General features: G+C 47.4%; 1 protein-coding gene across 2 annotated transcripts in view; it reads right to left on the minus strand.

The window, feature by feature from the left end:
* Positions 1-16834, minus strand: part of LOC134933617 (hemagglutinin/amebocyte aggregation factor-like) — a 33528-nt gene extending 16694 nt beyond the window's left edge. Inside the window, exons 1-4 of one of the 2 annotated variants that reach the window (XM_063928960.1) lie at positions 16688-16834; positions 12629-12690; positions 10905-11093; positions 2475-2627 (exon numbers count right to left, since the gene is read on the minus strand). In XM_063928960.1, the coding sequence (XP_063785030.1) occupies positions 2475-2627; positions 10905-11093; positions 12629-12672 (386 nt within the window). In that variant the 5' untranslated portion in view covers positions 12673-12690; positions 16688-16834. Of the gene's footprint in view, positions 1-2474; positions 2628-10904; positions 11094-12628; positions 12691-16532 lie in introns of both variants that reach the window. The other variant, XM_063928959.1, reaches the window with a different exon arrangement.
* Positions 16835-18339: the final 1505 nt, after the last annotated feature.

The following is an 18339-nucleotide window of genomic DNA, read 5'->3' on the forward strand; positions in this document are numbered from 1 at the left end:
GACACTCCTCCGTTTCTCCAGCCACTCCCGCGTTTTTCCCAGGAACGGTAGCGTTTTTTCGCACACACCCATAAAACGTCCAGTTTCCGCCCAGAAACACCCACTTCCTGTCAATCACATTACGATCACCAGAACGAAGAAAAAACCTTGTAATGCCGTGAGTAAAATTCCTAACTGCATAGCAAATTTACTTGGCGCAGTCGCACTGCGGACATTGCGCATGCGCAGTAGCGACTAATCGCTCCGTTGCGAGAAAAAAATAATGAGCGAACAACTCGGAATGACCCCCATAGTCATTGCCTTTTCTAGTGTTAGGACTTGCTCTCTCAGCAGTCTCTCTCTGAGTCCATTATCAGGTATTCCACAGACAATACGATCTCTAATTAGTGAATCCTTTAAATCACCAAACTCACAGGTTTTACTGAGTGATTGCAGCTCTGTAACATACTGATCAAATCCATCTCCAGACTTCTGATCACATGTGAAAAACTTATATCTTTCATATGTCACATTTTTCCTTGGCACAAAGTAATCTTCAAACTTTTGAATTATAGAAGATAGTACCATATTCTGCCCCTCATCAAACTGAAAACTATTATAAATGTCCAGCACATCCTCTCCTATCACATGGAGGAAAATGGATGCCTTCGTTTTGTCAGCCTCTGAATCAGCTCCACATGCAGCGAGATATATATTAAACCTTTGCTTAAATCTTTTCCAGTTTTCAGACAAGTTACCATACATCAGCATGCCGGTTGGAGGAGCCAGTTTATCCATGGTTACTCACTGTTTGAAGAGAGGAGCACACGGCAGGCTTTGCAGACACTGAGTATCACAGCCTTACAGACTTCTGCAAAATTCTTTCACACTCTGAGAGCACTAGCAGTCCAAGTTAAACTTCTTCTGACACCATGTTTTGTTCATATGTTTGTAAATCCAGTCATCAGGACACAGAGACATGTGAGTTCACTGCTGTGCTGTTTATTCCATCACCAACTCCAGACACACTGCACACTGGACCACCCACTTCTCAGCATCCCCCTGGTCCCAGGGACCATCACTGAAGATTCAGGCTTACACATGTTAGTAAGGGAGTGTCTACAAATATTAAGCATTCTAATACACTAACATCACAAAACCAACAAATATTGTATACAGGGAGGCTCTACAGCAGCGATGGGGAACCTATGGCACCCCAGCTGTTGTTCAACTACACATCCCAGCATTCCCTGCTACAGTTTTACCATTTGGCCATGCTACAACTGTAGCAGGGCATGCTGGGATGTGAAGTTCAACAACAGCTGGAGAACCAAAGGTTCCCCATCCCTGCTCTACAGTAACATTGGCAACTTTATTTAATACGAAATACACGCAGACCATGGAGGATATTATACATAAAGTTTTGATTGTATTATTAAAAGAGTCGGCATCTTACAGATATCAAGTCTAGACTTTGGTTTTGTATTGCCCTCTACTGACTATAACTGGCACTGCGTCAGCTGGTGTTCTACAGTATCCCAAAGCAACTACGGGACTAATACAGGTTGGATCGCAAATTGCTATTCAACCAGAATTTCTGCAATCGCCCAGCAGGCACATGCGCCCGCATTTACTGCGAGTTACCCACAGTAAATGCGAATGCCTCGGCCTGATTGACAGGCAGAGGAGTTTTCGGGGGCGGCAACGCTCCGTTTCCAAGCAGAGGCCAGTTGTTGCAGGGGTGGCAGCAGGGAAACTGGGTGGTGTGTGGATGATGGTGTGCAGCTAGGGCGTAAAATGGGGCGGCTGCGTGACATCACACGCAGCAACTCCGATCAAAAAGATGGCGGTGGGCCTCCAGCCATCTCAGACAGGCTGCGCCGTCAGGAAGCTTCCTTAATTTCTGTGACCACACACTAATTGCGGCATGATCGCAATTAGTGTGGGGCGCAGATTGGGGGGGGGTGCGGCTGTTGGCATGCTGGGCGGCCTTGCCCTGCGATGGGCGGCCCCCAGCATGCAAGGCAAAGGAATAGGGTCCTACATCAAACAAAATGTAAATCTTCCCAAAGAAAAAAAAATGTCAGAGCCAAAATCATTCTTTGGTTTTCCCTTGGTCACTGTAACATTTCCTAAACAGAGGCGGATATGGGTCATTGGTCGACTCAACTTAGGTCGACAGTCATGCGAGGGGAAACAGTGCACTAGTTTGGGTTCCCCGTCACTTTATGAAGAAAATAACAAAAAAAAACCTTATGTCAGCCATTTCACCTGTCGACTTAGTGCAGGTCGACCTAACGACCATGTCGACCTAGTTACCCTGTTGACCTAACACATGTCGACCTATCGTGGTCGACCCAATGACTGTCGACCTAAGTTGAGTTGACCTAACGACCGTATCCCACAGCGGCTAAAGATCTAATGTAAAGAAACAGTTACATTTGGTGTAACAATGCACACTCTGTTGCAGAAACTAATTGCTGTAGAATACATACCCTCTTATGTTGTCATGGTAACTTTGAGCCCCAGTCAGGTATTGATTAGTGGGTGCGTCCCATCTCAGGTACTCATCAAAGTCATTGACGTAGTCGCTCCACTTGCAGTTGCGTGATACCGGCACTTCTCCCTGGCAGCAATAAAACTTCCACCTAGAAATTACATAATGGGGGAATCAAGTTTTAAAATAACTCTAACAATAATTGTTATAATTAATCTTAACTAGCTCATGTGTCCTGTTTCAACCAGGCAAAGGTTTGCCGGGCAGAACATTTAACCCCTTTTCATCCCCTTAGGAGTCAAATTTAGAAAAATTTCTGCTTAGTGGTGGCTGCAAATAGCTGTCACAGTTTCCAGACCACCCAGCAGGTCACATGTTCCAGGTCACTCAGCAGGTGCACAGGGAGAGTTCACTAACTGTCACATTTTCCAGAGCACAATGGTAATGTTTTTGCTGCATAACTCCGAAACGACGTAACCAACACCAATATTTTCCTTCAAATCTATGGATCAAGACCTTTAATTTGGTATATGTGCACTGCTCAGATAATGGCATCATAGAAATATGTCTCTCAGAAGTTGTACTTCTGCTATTAATATATAGATGATTTGTGTATTATGGCCTTGATTCAGCTTCATGGGCGCTATTCGTCAATTTCTGCACTTCTGCGCATGTGCAAGGACTTAGATTTCGATTGCTAGCAATCGCTGTCAAAGTGACAGCAGGAGGCGGTGGCGTAGTGGCATTGGGGGTGTGTGTGTGGTCCAGACAACTGAGGTGTGCCTGAACCGTTTGCAGGGTGGGCCGCGGCGGCTGCATGACATCACCCAAAACATGGCGACCCTGTGCATGTCTTCGCAGCGAAGGTAGGGGGCTACCCTAAAGATGCGAGCAACAGCAAAGCGCTCGCATTTTAGCGGGAGGGATAGGACCCGGCCTGTGGGGCGGCCTTGCCCTGTGCTGGGCGGGCCCCCGCATGTTAGTGGGAGGAGTTGTAATTTTGCTATTTTTCACAAACCTACAACTCATACTGAATCGGGCCCTATCTCAGGACGGGTTGGATATGAAATCCCAGAGGATGGCCTGCCGGCTGCCATTATCCCGACAGCGGCATCCCGCCCACCAGAATGCCGGCAGTGGGGCGAGCGCTATGAAGCCCCTTGTGTTCTCGCTGTTCTCGCCACACTGCGGACACAGGTGGGAATAGCCCTGAAGTGGCTGTCAGCATTCTCGGTAGTTGGGATTCTGCGGCCAGGATCCCGGTCACGCAGCCCCAACCCCTCCTACATCTATTTCTCTGTTATTACCCAGTTTTGTTCTATTACTGTTGTTCCAATTGTAAAGATCAGCGGAATATGCTGCGCTATATAAGAAACTGTTCATAAATAATTTCCTGTCTTCCATGTGACATCATCACAACTGCCTGCAGCCTGCATAGACACTCCTGATAACAGCTGCAGAACAGGTAACACAGAATGAGCACTGGAAAAGGGGGGAGAGGACCAGTCAGTCTCGTGGCCGCTGTGCAGTATCTATTATCCAGGGCAATAGCTAAACAACATCATATCAACCCCTATCCGTTTGATAGATAGACAGTGTCTAGTTAGACAGTCAATAGATAGACACCATATATTAGACAGACATTAGGTCGACAGGGTCAAAAGGTCGACAGGGTCAAAAGGTCGACAGGTCAGAAGGTCGACATGGTCAAAAGGTCGACATGAAAATTGTCGACATAAAAAAGATAGACAATTTTTTTTTTATGTAACATGTTTTTGGATTATTTCATACTTTCTCTATCCATGTCGGCATAGAGTTGGTTATAAACCTAGTGGCGAGCGCAGCAAGCCCCGCGAGGGTATGCCTTTCTACAATTGGGGGTCCCAGATGACAAAACTATCCACACAAACCACAAAAAACATGGTGTCTACCTTTTTCATGTCGGCCATTTTCATGTCGACCTTTTGACCTGTCGACCTTTTGACTTGTCGACCTTTTCCATGTCGACCTCTTGACCCTGTTGTCCTTTTGACCCTGTCGACCTAATGTCCATCTAACATATGGTGTCTATCTATTGACTGTCTAACTAGACACTATCTATCTTTCATACCGGAACCGAAATTGCTGCAGTGTGTGTTGCGTGGGCCCCCTCTGGACTCAGGGGCCCGTGTGCATCACACACACTGCACCCATTATAATATAGATACACCACTGGGTCCAAACATGCATATTAGTCAACACAACTTCTGACCTTTTGTTTGTAAGACACAGGAGCACCTGCCCGCAAGGTTGATATGGTTCCGGTATGGCTATACTTACTTTTCCGGCATCCATCGGCGACTGTGTGCGGGCCTCCCCCCCCCCTCTCCTGTAGCCGTCACCGCCGCTGCTCGCGCACTGAGCGCTAGAGACTCTGGCACAGTGCCAGAGTCTACAGCGCATGCGCAGGACACCGAAAAAATGGTGCGGCGGCCATTTTTCCGGAGTTCTGCACATGCGCTGTAGGCTCTGGCACTGTGCCAGAGTCTCTAGTGCTCAGTGCGCGAGCAGCGGCGGTGACGGTTACGGGAGAGGAGGGGGCCCACACACGGAGTCTGCACACGTGTCCGCTCCTCTCTAGATACGCCTCTGTTTGGACCGGACAGATTTAGGTAGGCTTACCAACCATACTATCCCTTTAAACCAGGACACAGCATGAATTACACAGGTTCTGTGGCTGTCTGCAAGCCTGAATTTGACCTGGTTTTAATCTGACACAGAATCTGTGTAATCCATGAGCCTCCTGGTTTAAAGGGATAGTACGGTAAACCTATACACAGACTATGTTACTAATGATGTCAGCAGCATTAGGAATAGCAAACATTGGCCCTCATTCCGAGTTGTTCGCTCGTTAGCTGCTTTTAGCAGCATTGCACACGCTAAGCCGCCACCCTCTGGGAGTGAATCTTAGCTTAGCAGAATAGCGAACGAAAGATTCGCAAAATAGCGAATAGAAATTTCTTAGCAGTTTCTGAGTAGCTCCAGACTTACTCACAAATAGCGATCAGTTCAGGCCGTTTCGTTCCTGGTTTGACGTCACACACACGCCCTGCGTTCGGCCAGCCACTCCCCCGTTTCTCCAGACACTCCCGCGTTTTTGCCTGACACGCCTGCGTTTTTCCGCACACTCCCAGAAAACGGCCAGTTTCCGCCCTGAAACACCCACTTCCTGTCAATCACACTACGATCACTTCAACAATGAAAAATCTTCGTTCTGCCGTGAGTAAATCTACTAAGTTCTTAGTAAAATTACTAAGCGCATGCGCACTGCGTACCATGCGCATACGCATTTTTGCCTTAATCGCTCCGTAGTGAAAATCGTCAACGAGCGAACAACTCGGAATGACCACCATTGATGTATTGATTGCAAACAATTCAGCTGTGTTAGGGGACCGATTCAGACCTGATTGCTGTTGTGCGAATTTGCAAGGCGGCCGTTCATCGATCGACTACGTATGCGTACGGATAGTAGTGTGCACGCACAAGACCAAACTGCTAAAAAATCCTGCGTCTTTTTTGATCGCTTGGCGCAAGCGAGGTAATTGACAGGAAGCCGGAATTTGGGGGTGGTAACTGTCCGTTTTCTGGGAGTGTCAGTAAAAACGCAAGCGTTCCCAAACATTTTCAGGGCGGGTGTGTGATGTCAACTCCAGCCCCGATCAGCCTGTTTGTATCGCACTGTAGGAGTAAGTCCTCGGCAGGGCCGGATTAAGGGGGCCATTCCGAGTTGTTCGCTCGCTATCAGTTTTTAGCAGCCGTGCAAACGCTATGCCGCCTACCACTGGGAGTGTATTTTCTCGCTTAGCAGAAGTGCGAACGAAAGGATCGCAGAGCAGCTACAAAATAATTTTTGTGCAGTTTCAGAGTAGCTCAAAACCTACTCAGCGCTTGCGATCACTTCAGACTGTTCAGTTCCTGTTTTGACGTCACGAACACGCCCTGCGTTCGCCCAACCACGCCTGCTTTTTTCCTGGCACGCCTGCATTTTTCCGAACACTCCCTGAAAACGGTCAGTTGACACCCAGAAACGCCCCCTTCATGTCAATCACTCTGCGGCCAGTAGTGCGACTGAAAAGCTTAGCTAGACCCTGTGTAAAACGACATCATTCGTTGTAATAGTACGACGCGCGTGCGCATTGCACCGCATACGCATGTGCAGAAGTGCCGATTCTTTACCTGATCGCTGCGCAGCGACCGAAATCTGCTAGCGAACAACTCGGAATGACCCCCTAAGGTCTGTGGGGCCCCTATCAATAAGAGTGATACAGTGGCAATGTTATAAAAAATTTTTAAAAAGTATAATTTATCAAATAGCATTGTGATTTTGTTCAATCCCTAAACTTCTGCGTCTGGACTTCTGGTCTTCCTCATGAATAGGCCCTGTTTTGGAATGCAGCTATTTTTTAAATCATGATTAACCTAAACACAAACCTAAATGACCATAAAACACACTACTAATGGTTTGGTAAATTTTGGTTGGATGTGTTTTGTAAAATGTACAATTAACCAAAAGTCTACCCCTTATATGCACACACTGGTTTATCACACACGTTTGTTACATTACCAATCATGTTTTTCTTCTTCTTTTAGTTAAATGTATTCTTCTTTTATACTGCTTTTGGATTATTTTCAGCACAAACATGAATAATATTAATCACAACACAAATGCACATGTATGAACCCCTAACTCAAATATATCTTCCATTCTCAAAAAAACGTTACAGCAGAAATGAACTTGCTATAGTTGTGGAAAGGGCCATGGACCAAATGCATCACGCTGTCAGGAATATGGGGGCTGCTGGCAAGGTCAGTTTGTGGCAAGAGATCACAGATGCCCTTATTTGTTTTTAGGCAGCTTCCCGGCAGGCTGAGCTGATTCTATGCAAGACCCCCACCTACAGTAGATTAGTGCCCTGGGGACTTGCAGTGGTGGCCTCTCCAACTGGTGAAGCTGCTGGAGGTCCAGGTGATGACAACCTGGACAGAATCTCCCTCAATCCTTGGTGAAGGGCAGATACTTCCCGCATGTCTTTCTCTCTTATGTTGATTTCTTTCCGCTTGAGCATGTTGGTCTCCTCCCAGTGGAGAATGAGCTCCTTCAGTGAACTTGCAATTTCTTCAAATAATTGCCAACTTTCTTATGGCTTCTGCTCTAATCCCTTGAAGTACGGCCTCAGAGCTTGGCATTTGTGTTGCTGCTGGCTGTTGAGGTGTTGCTGGTGCCACATGCTTCTCAGAAACCCATCCCACAACATCTGTAATGTAAAATACATAAATTGCATGCAATTTTTTTTTTATTGTTAATTGTTTTTTTTTTTTTTTAAATACCAGAAACAGCATGCTTGACTTCAATGGTAGGCATGTCACTATCTACATCTACCACCACCTTCTCTTCAATACACCTCAATGCTAGCTCCTCCAAAGGGGTGTATACTAAGGATTGAGGGATTGGGCCACCACCAGTCCCCCTTGTATATATCCAGCGGGCTCTCATTTTCAGCTTCAGCCTGCATCAGAAGTCTGCCCATCTGTAAGGATGCAAAAATCATAAACAAAATTCCAAAAGCCTTATTTTACTACATTTATAAACATTTTCCATGTTTTTTTAAATAAATTTTATCACATTGCATCTTTATGTTGTTGCAAATATTCCTTTGCGTAATAACATTACCTACATTTCCATTTAGGATAACAGCAACAGTACATTTTTATAAATTTTTTTGCTACATAGGACAAATAAAAACGAATGTATTATAGTGTTGAAGAATGCTAAATGTAACTCACCGCCTGTGCACCTCACTGACTGTGTGGACAATGGGGTCCTCATTGTTAACTGCTTCTGTGATCACCTGCCATCGATGATATATGACCGATGTCGAATACTTTTAAAATTGATGGGGGAGAACCAGATGGTTCCCCGCCATCAATGGTTCAGTGCTACCGATTTTATTTTATTTTTCAACAGTGTCAGGGCACTGAGCTTAGCCCCGCCCCCTGACACCCATGAAGCCATACCCCTGGGCGCTGATTGGCCTGCAGTTCATTTTACAGTATGCAGGGGTGACCATCGATGGCTAACCCACGATGGCCATCCCTACAGAGATGGACTTTGGCTGCTGCACCCATATTCCTGGGCCCATGATGAATTTTAGAAAAAACAAATCCTCCAATGGCACTGCAAAATGAAGCAGCACAAGATAGTACAAAATAAGTCACCAACCTATAACAAATGCATGATGAATTTTTTCTATGGCCAATCCCACCAGAATATCAAGCTCCTTCCTGCTGAAACAGGTTTGTCTTCTTCTTTTCTGTGCTGTTATGGAATGGAGTCATGAGTGGACTAGCTTGTCCCAGGCATCTCAGGCACATTCTCGGCCACACTGTCGTTCCCATCCCTTTCCTGCTGTTGCTCATTAGTGGGCACTTGTGGAGCATTTTCGGCTTCCCTGGCACGTCTGGTGACTGCTGCATGAATCCATTCGGTGCCCTGGATAAATGTTTTTGTATGGGGTCCATATTGTGGCGAATGTTGCATAGTGGCTCTGACGCCCCTTATACTTGCTGTTGCATACATACGCAGCAAGTTGTGTATGAATATACGCAAAAGCACCTAATTGCACGCACATGGAATCCCTTTAAAAGGCACATAAGCAAATTCACCACCTCATGATTTTAAAGGGAACACACAATACTCAAGACTTTACATATTGTAAGGTATGTGTTTTCCTTTCACTGCACCATGCTTTGTATAATATTTGGCACTGCATGTTTTCTTGATGCACCTTCTTTATATACTTTTCCAGCACAAACATATTTCCTTTTTCCCCACAATGACTGTGCTTTCTCTTTGGAAGGTGTGTGCTAATCAGGGACAATAATGGAGGCCATCTTGAGCTAGGTGGTGGGTACAAATCACCATGGTTTGTTGGGATACTGGTGATGATGGAATAGGTGGTGTATTGATGGTTTGTGGACTAAAATTTGAAGATTGGCTGGGGAAAGTGAAATGAGCACGTCCTTTTCCTCTTCTTGTGGATCCTTTTCAGTTCCTCCTCCTGTTGCTGCTGCTCCACATTTTCCTCCTCTTCCTCTTCTTGAGGATGATCCTCAGCTCCTCCTCCTCCTGTTGCAGCTGCTCTTCCTGGCCATTGTCAGCTGGCACAAGTCTTTTACAGCTGACTCCTGCAAACATATATTTAAAAATATGATAATGCTATACACATAACATCCTTATATATATATATACATTTTTTCGCATTCAGCTGTGGGCGGAGCATTACCTTCCCTTTCTTGCCACGATTTATGTCCCGGACGTCCAAAACCGGCAGGGGGACTTGTTTCTAAGCCACCAGGACGTCAGGCAGGTGAATGGTCTCTCCACCCCGCAGTTTTTCAGATGTTGGTAAAACGCTTGGGTCATCCCGACATCGACATTATGGCCTCCCACCATAATCACAAGCTTTCCGAGACTCGAGGTCCAGGAGCTCCTCTGGTAGATGCCCTCTCTATTCCATGGAGGGTTTCCCCTCCTTTACCTCTTCTTTTCAATAGTAGTGCTTCCCTGCAAGCTGCAGTTGGAGGGAGGGACAGCCATCCTATTGGCTCCGGACTGGCCACACTGAGCCTGGTATGCTTATCTTCTTTGTCTCTTGGTGGCTCCTCCTTGGTGTCTTTCTCTCAGGCGGGACCTTCCTTCTCAAGATCCTTGCCTCCACCCAGACCTCGCGCATCTAGCTTTGACAGGGTGCCTATTGAAACAGCCCTATTGAAAGCTAAGGGGTTTTCTGATGGCTCGCCGTGGTGCTTCTGCGGAGCAACTCTGCCAGGAGGCCACATGGTCGTCTACGCATACCTTTAATCGTTTCTACCACTTGGACACCTTCACCTCTAATGATGCTAGTTTTGGGCAATGGGTCCTCAGCTCAGCACAGGGGCATTCCCTCCTTTATGGGGATAGCTTTGGGAGGTCCCAAGGTCTCCAGTATCCCCCATGGATGCTATAGAAAATAGTTTTTTTTGTTTTTACCTGTTATTCATTTTCTCGACGTCCATGGGAGACACTGGATTCCCATCCTTTCACCCTGTGCTTACTAAGGGTTGTAGCCCTACACATATAGGGCTCACAATGTGTTCCTGTTTTATCTGTGTGCTTGTTTTTCCTCTTCCATTCTCCTTGGGTTTGCTATTAATTGGCTGCTGGGGCAGAGGAGGGGCTATAAGGGAGGCAGGACCTGTGCTGCTGCTGCTGCTTCTTCAAACAAATTAACCCTTTAGTGCCCAGACTCCATGGCTCACCCTATACCCAAGGTCTCCCGTGTCCCCCATGGATGAGAAAAGGTTTTAACAAGTAAAAACCTTAAATCCTATTTTTACTAGGCTCACTCACCTCCTGTCCTCTGTATTATTGTCATGGTAACTTTGCATGCCGCTCAGGACAGAGCCGAATGGACACACAAAGGTGAACTCGTCATCAAAGCAATTGACATAGTTTGTCCAAGCACACGTCGCTGGGTTGTTAAAAGTGTTCTTACAGCTGAAGTCCCAGACACGATCTTCGTATGTATTATCATGATTACTGTAGGAAGATAAAGAATGACAGAAAAATATATTTTATAGCCTATATTCCCATTGCATACATCACTATAATACAAATAATTAAATTGGTGTGTGTGAGAAGATCTGCTGTGGAAATATACAATTTTAATAGTGGTGGCCCCCACACCTTTTATTGCCCTGGGCCGCCACCACACTTAAACTGGCCCTGAAATTACGCAGGTCTGTTCAATGTGTTACACTGTTAAAATGCCAACATAAAAATTAGAATAATAGGAGTCAAAACTGTAATTTAATGTGTACGCGTTGTCTCACAGGTGAGGCGGCCATTTTGAGACTGAACCAATTACATCATTTGTCATGTCTTAGAGGTGTCACTGGTTCTTAGTGGAATGATCAGCTGCTTTTTGACATACAGATGTATCCTCATATACCTAAGTTTATTTTTGTTGCTTCCAGTTGTTTTAGTTTTATGCGAATAAGACACACAATTTGAGTGAGAAAGATGCTCTACATGACCGAGTCCCAGGGCTGTATTTTCGTATGGGCTCAATGGGCTCTTGCCCAAGGGCCCCAAGAGTAAAAGGGCCCTAGGCTGATAGCTGATGGTCCCCTCTTTTCAGGGGTACCAGATTTTTGAAAATCGGCCTTGGGGAACCGGAGATATCCGACTTCAAAGCAGTGGTCCCCATCCTAGCCTGATAATTGTTCTTCCCAGCCAGATATCTCAGGTTCTGTCTGACTTAGAGTTTTTATGAGGGTATATTCCAAAAGCTGGGACTCTCCCCTTTCGGTGCACAATGGCAGCTTGTCTATACTATGCCCAGAACCAGAGATATCACCCTTCCAGTAGTTGGTCCCTGCTCCAGCTCGACATGCCCAATATGCAGTTTTAAATTTTCATTGGTGGATTACTCTGGCTCCTGAACTCTGATCCCCAAGTCCCCAGCACCTACTGAAAGGCGGGACTCTCTAGCTTTTTATCCCAAAGCTAAGAAATCTATTTTCAGGAACTTGAGATATCTGCAGTCAAGCAAGCTGCCCTCCCACCAGAAAATTATGAATATTAAGCCCACTCCACTATCGACCCCTCCCCTATGTATTAAACATCCCCTACTACCCTGGAAGTCATGTACCAGGGCCCTTTCATTCAGCCCAATGTCCCCTTCTACAGTTTAGTGTTCTCCTTCCTGCCCCATCTGTGCAGTAAAGGAGTAATTAGCAGAAATTATTTCTCCAGGTCCTACAAGCTGAGCGACAGATAGAACACCCCCTACCGCCCGCGGGACATCAAAGCTGCCACTGCCAGTACCCCCCACCCCTACTGCTGGAGGATGGGTAGGGGCCCCAGTGCATTGCTGTGCCCAGGGGCCTACACTGCTGTTAAGACGGTTCTGCCGAGTCCCCAGAGACCAGGGTTGCTGAGAGGGGCTGTTTGCCGTGACTGAATCCACAGGCAAGAGGACACATCTGTATATTGGTTCAGCCCATAAAATGACTGCTGAAATCCACTGTGTGGAAATAAGAGGATAGTTTTCTGAAACCCATTTTTATTACCTGATAATTAGGCTAATGCTCTGGTGACGTTGGCACTGGAACATAATTATTGACCCATTTTTCTAAAGGGAAGAAAATATATATTATATATTATTATATTAGCACTACAGTATACTGTATAACACAGAAAATACACAATTCTCTATTGAAGGGTAGGGGTTATTTCTGAACATGGGGCCTGATTCAGAGATGTATGCAAATCCATGGTTTACGTACACCTCCGATGGTTTCAGTACTGCTCATATGTAGAACGGGTCCCGCATTGCCGGACCTAATGCCCATTAAGCCACAGCCTGATTGACATTGGTGGGTGGGGACGGGAAGTGCATTGCCCCCGTTTTGTGTAGTATAAACAGTGAACATATCAACATAACGTATGCAATATATACACAAGAAAAGGCAACATATCTAGAAACAGGAGGTCTAACGGGCTGAAATCCCTTGGCTTCTCTTTTCTGACCGTCTAAATGCCTGCTGCAATAGTAAGGTGAAATTTGGACTGCTCATCGTGGCATACTCTTTGTCTGGCTGGTGCCTTTCTGGGTAAAGCCATTTCACGTCCTTTGTAGCTTCACTCGAGGACTTCACAGGATCTTAGAGGTTCAGACATCGACATAACTGACTCTGATCCATCCAGTTGAGGAGGGACCCCCAAAATTCCTGCTGCAACCATATGGAACACTTTCTGGGTGTCCTTTTTCTCATTAACTGCACTTGAACTTGCCTGATTGCGGTCGGTATTGTCCAATGTAGGTTCACACTGAGACGATAGTTCCTGAGAAAGTAGTGGTCTGATGATTTCTTCCCGGTGCTGTCGCCACGTATATACACTCAGTCCCTCTAGCTCTGCTGTTCTTTTCAACCACTCATCCAACATTTGGGTATCAGAACACAGATGATCACATCCATCAGACCTCTGATTAGCGCTTTTTCGTTCACATCTTCCCTTTCTTTGGGGTTTATTCTGATTGCACAGTATTGGCTATTTTCCTGGTAGTGCTGCGGTAAGCCTCTTCGTTGTGGCCTGCGCCAATAACGCCTGCGACCTGCTGCATGTTGGCACCCCTTAACTGAAGTACCACTAGGACCAGTTACATTTGCTGCCTGTAGACCTCTTGCTCCTTTGATGACATCAAATTCCACGGTCTCCCCATCCTCCAAGCTTCGATAATATTTTCTGGGGTTGTCTTTCTTGATGGCCGTATGGTGAATAAACACATCTTCCTTGGTGTCATTACGGCTGATGAATCCATATCCGCTATGCACATGAAACCAGACAACCTTCCCCGAAATTTTCCTTGCGCAAACTGGGGTGTCAGTGTTTACTCTGGGGGTTAACCCGTCTGCCTTTGTATGGCATTATCTAAACCCGTCTGCCTTTGTATGGCATTATCTACTATAGTAGGGCCACCAGTCTTCAGTGCTTGACCTTACTCTTGTTGTCTTCCCCGAGGTTCGGTCTCCATCCTCGGGGCATTGGAGTTTAAAGGATCCAAGCGGTAACAATTTCTCTCGACATGACCGGCCTCTTGTCACCGCCTACAAATAGGACGTCCCTGTCCATCGAACTGGTCGGTGGGTTGCCTTCCAGACTCTCTCTGAGGGTCCCATCGGTTCCCAGTTGGCCTACGCCGTTCTGTTCTCCATCCGTACTCTCCGGTGTTGTACGTTGGTTGCCTTGCCATCTGACTCATCTCTCTTTGCATGTCTGCCATTCCGGCTGTTAGTTCCTCCATTTGTTTCCGCAACATTTGTAACTGGTCCCCGGAGGGGTTCTGTCCACCTTGTATCACTGTATCCTTGTTTCTCTTCATCCTATCAGGACTGGTAGGCCCTGGTCCATGTGGGTTTTGATGTTTGCGGAAACCCAGCAATTCTGGGTGTTCTTCTTCGCGTTCTATTTGTGTGCCAACTACTGCGATAGCGGCTTCTTTGAAGTCCAGGAATGGTTTCCATGTCATCTGTCTGTGTAATAATCAAAGTTGTGCTCGCACATTTTCTCTCGATGCCCCTTCTATCAATTGGACCGTCAACACTTCGTCCGAGTTTTTAGCTTCTTCTGGGTCAATGGCCTGGATTGCCCTCAGGGTCTCTTGTAAACTAAGAGCACAATCTCGAAGCGTCTCTCCTGATTGCTGCTTCCTTGCGTAAAGCTTCATTTTTAATTCTGGGAGAGACTTTGTTTCAAAGGTGGTAGATAGTCTTTTCAATATTTGTTCCACGTCCTTCTTATTGTCTGGGGGCCACAATATCACTTCGCGGAGGGCAGACCCCATTAGCTGACCTATCAGGATCTCCACTTTCTGATGTTCCTGTAATGAGTATAACCGAAACATCGACTTCAGTTTATTTTTGAATTCGAGGAATGTGGCTCCTTGCGGCTTGTTAGTATCTCCGCTGTGGGTAGGTAGCCACGGGGCACCAAAGTAGTATGGGAGCATGATCGGCGTGGCTGCTGCCATGGCAGGTGGCTTTTGTTGTTCTGCCCTCTGTTCTCCTATTGGTGCTCCACCTATTGGTGCTCCATACCCGGCCTGTGGTTGTTGTTGTTCCATTAATGTTTTCCCGGGTTACTTCTTTGAACTGGGCTCCGGATGCTGTTCGTGATGCCAAAAGAGAGATGTGGTGCACACGACCCAAGTGTAGATGTAATTACCTTATCGGTGCGGGGAAACCCCTGGCAGTTCAGAGACACCTGCTGGGGACTCAAGGAGCAAGTAACAATAAAGCTATGCAATCAGGGTCTTTTATTATTCCAGAATTGTTACAATCTGCATGTGTACTACGTCACTGGGGCGAGAACCCCTAAATTTCTCTATGCTGTCAGATATCTGGTTAATAAACAGGTCACTTCAATAATGCTTCTGCACTTGTAACAAACTCAACACGTCTAGTACAGTGGTCTCATCAACAGTAAGTGAGTTACTTTATCTATAGCTTAAAATAACATATCACAACAGTGCGATTAATACTAGTATGTCCCAATCACTATTTTAGGCTAGCAATGGTATACCTTTTATCACTAACACTTGCAAGTGTGTGGTAAACAAAACCCGACCTGTGCACAGGGATTTAAGGCCCTCATTCCGAGTTGTTCACTCGCTAGCAGTTTTTAGCAGCCGTGCAAACGCTATGCCGCCTCCCACTGGGAGTGTATTTTAGCTTAGCAGAAGTGCAAACGAAAGGATCGCAGAGCGGCTACAAAATAATTTTGTGCAGTTTCAGAGTAGCTTCAGACCTACTCAGTGCTAGCGATCACTTCAGACCATTCAGTTCCTGTTTTGACGTCACAAACACGCCCTGCGTTCGGCCAGCCACGCCTGCATTTTTTCTGGCATGCCTGCGTTTTTCCGATCACTCCCTGAAAACGGTCAGTTGACACCCAGAAACGCCCTCTTCCTGTCAATCACTCTGCGGCCAGCAGTGCGACTGAAAAGCTACGCTAGACTTTGTGTGAAACTACATCATTCGTTGTAATAGTACGATGCGCGTGCGCATTGCGCCGCATACGCAGAAGTGCCGATTTTTTGCCTGACCGCTGCTCAGCGAATGAAAGCAGCTAGCGAACAACTCGGAATGAGGGCCTAAGTCTCTATTCCTGTAAATAGGGTTTACACCCACAGTCACTGTCCCATTCACCGTTGCTGGGTAGCAGAATCTGCCTTTGGGCAGGTAACCCAGTGTTAATGTGAGATATGGAAGGACAGAAGGGGGCACATTTGTCTTTGTAATAGCCCTGGCTCAGTTCTGCGGTGGCTAAGAGGATACCCAATAGCTCTGGTTCAAATCTGTGGTGGTAGTACTGATGCCCAGTGTCCCTGGCCCAAACCTGCTGTGGTCGTGAGGGTGCCCAGTAACTTCCCCAGTTGCCATCTCCAGCTGGATATCGCGGTCCCTGACTCACACAGTATCCCTTGGTCACTGTAGTCTCGTCTAGACATGCCCACATGGCAGCTGCCTGTGCGTAGTAGGCCTCTGTGGAAGCGATCGCTTCCTGGCTGTCTCCAATCCCGAGTCACGCTAGTGTGGGCGCTATGCGTTACCGCACTCAGCTCTGACCCCTTGTCCTGCTCTGGTAACACCGCCGCTGCATCACTCCTGGTCTGCGCCACGTGTGTCCACACACTGGCTCTCCTGCGCGCTCTCCACGCTGCAGCTCCTGCTCTTTCCTCTGCACACATGTCCTGCTCCCGCTGTTCAGCTCACTCCTCACACAGGTCAGAGGTTATCATAACAGCAGGCTTTTTCCTTCCTGCTTTACAGAGCTGAGTCTGCCTTCCCTGGGCCCTAGTGCCCCTCTTGTTCCATTAACCCTGTGTTGTCAGGATCTTGAATAGTCTGAGGGAATCTCTGATGTCTCTAAGGCAATCTTGCAGGGGTCCCTGCTGGGACAGGGGTACCACACATTTAGTGTGCTTCCCCCTCCCCCCTCCTCACTGATTGTAGCAGGCACTACAATCAGTGAGGGGGAGAGGGGCACTGATGTATAATCAATACAGTCACTGACTGAGGGGTGTAATAATGGGTATTTTACAATGCTGTTATAAAATGCGGTCAGTGAGTGAGGGGGGATAATAATGAGTATTTTAGATGTGGTTTGCTGCAATCAGTAAGCCTGGATCATTCATATACAATACAGTCAGTGAGTGAGGATGTAATAATTGGGTATGGGGACCTGCTACCAGCATCGGACTGGCCCACAGGTGTGCAGAGGAAATCCCCAGTGGGCCCCACTGTCTGTGGGCCCCTCCTCTATAAGCCAGGTTCGACACCCTACACTCAAATTAGACATTGTAGACATTGTTACTCTACTAGAGGGTCAGTAACATGGTGAAACAGGACCATGGATGAACTTAGGTGCTTGGTTTACTTCTATGGAAACTCCACCAATAGTAGCCCTCCTGCCAATGAAAGTTGGCGGTCCTGACACACCCATGTCGTCTCCTTTATAAAGGGTCCGCTATCTTTGCAGGCTACGTCCTCTCTATTAGCTGACCAATTCACTCTTTGGAGGCAGACCACACTCCCTCTGGTGGCTGGCCACACCCCTTAAGCTTGGGCCTCTACTACTGCATTCCCTGGTGGGCCCTTCATGTTCCAGTATGACACTGCCTGCTACATTCAGTGAGGGCAGTGGCGGATCCAGGGGGGCACTCGGGCCCGTGCCCCCCCCTGTCATTTGTGGCCTCCGTCCCCCCCAGCGCCGGCACCGCACAGGGAGATGACGGGCGCCCGCTGAGATTGTGTTACCAGCGGGCGCCCGTCTCCCTGCACAGCGGCAGCCGGAGGCAGGAGCTCAGTACTGAGCTCCAGCTTCCAGCGCTGTCACTGTTGTGCGTGCGCTATGGGAGAGACGTCAGTCATGACGTCTCACCAGTGGCGGATTTGCCGATAGGCAACCTAAGTGGTTGCCTAGGGCCCACCGGGTCAGGGGGCCCGAAGCGGGCCCCCCGCTTGTGTCACTGAGACACGCTGCCGCTCAGTCCGGCGGTAGCGTTTCTCAGCTGTCAAGAGAGGAGAGCGCTGTGTCTGGCGCGGCGGCGTATAGCGGACTTCAAACCAGCCGCCGGTTCGTGAGCCAATCAAAGCTCGCGGACCAGCAGCCAATCAGAAGCCGCCGGTCCGCGAGCTCTGATTGGCTCACGAACCGGCGGCTGGTTTGCATGAAGTCCGCTATACGCCGCCGCGCCAGACACAGCCGCGCTGGCGGG

This window comes from Pseudophryne corroboree, chromosome 6 (genome assembly GCF_028390025.1).
Source record: "Pseudophryne corroboree isolate aPseCor3 chromosome 6, aPseCor3.hap2, whole genome shotgun sequence".
Classification (NCBI taxonomy): Eukaryota; Metazoa; Chordata; class Amphibia; order Anura; family Myobatrachidae; genus Pseudophryne; species Pseudophryne corroboree.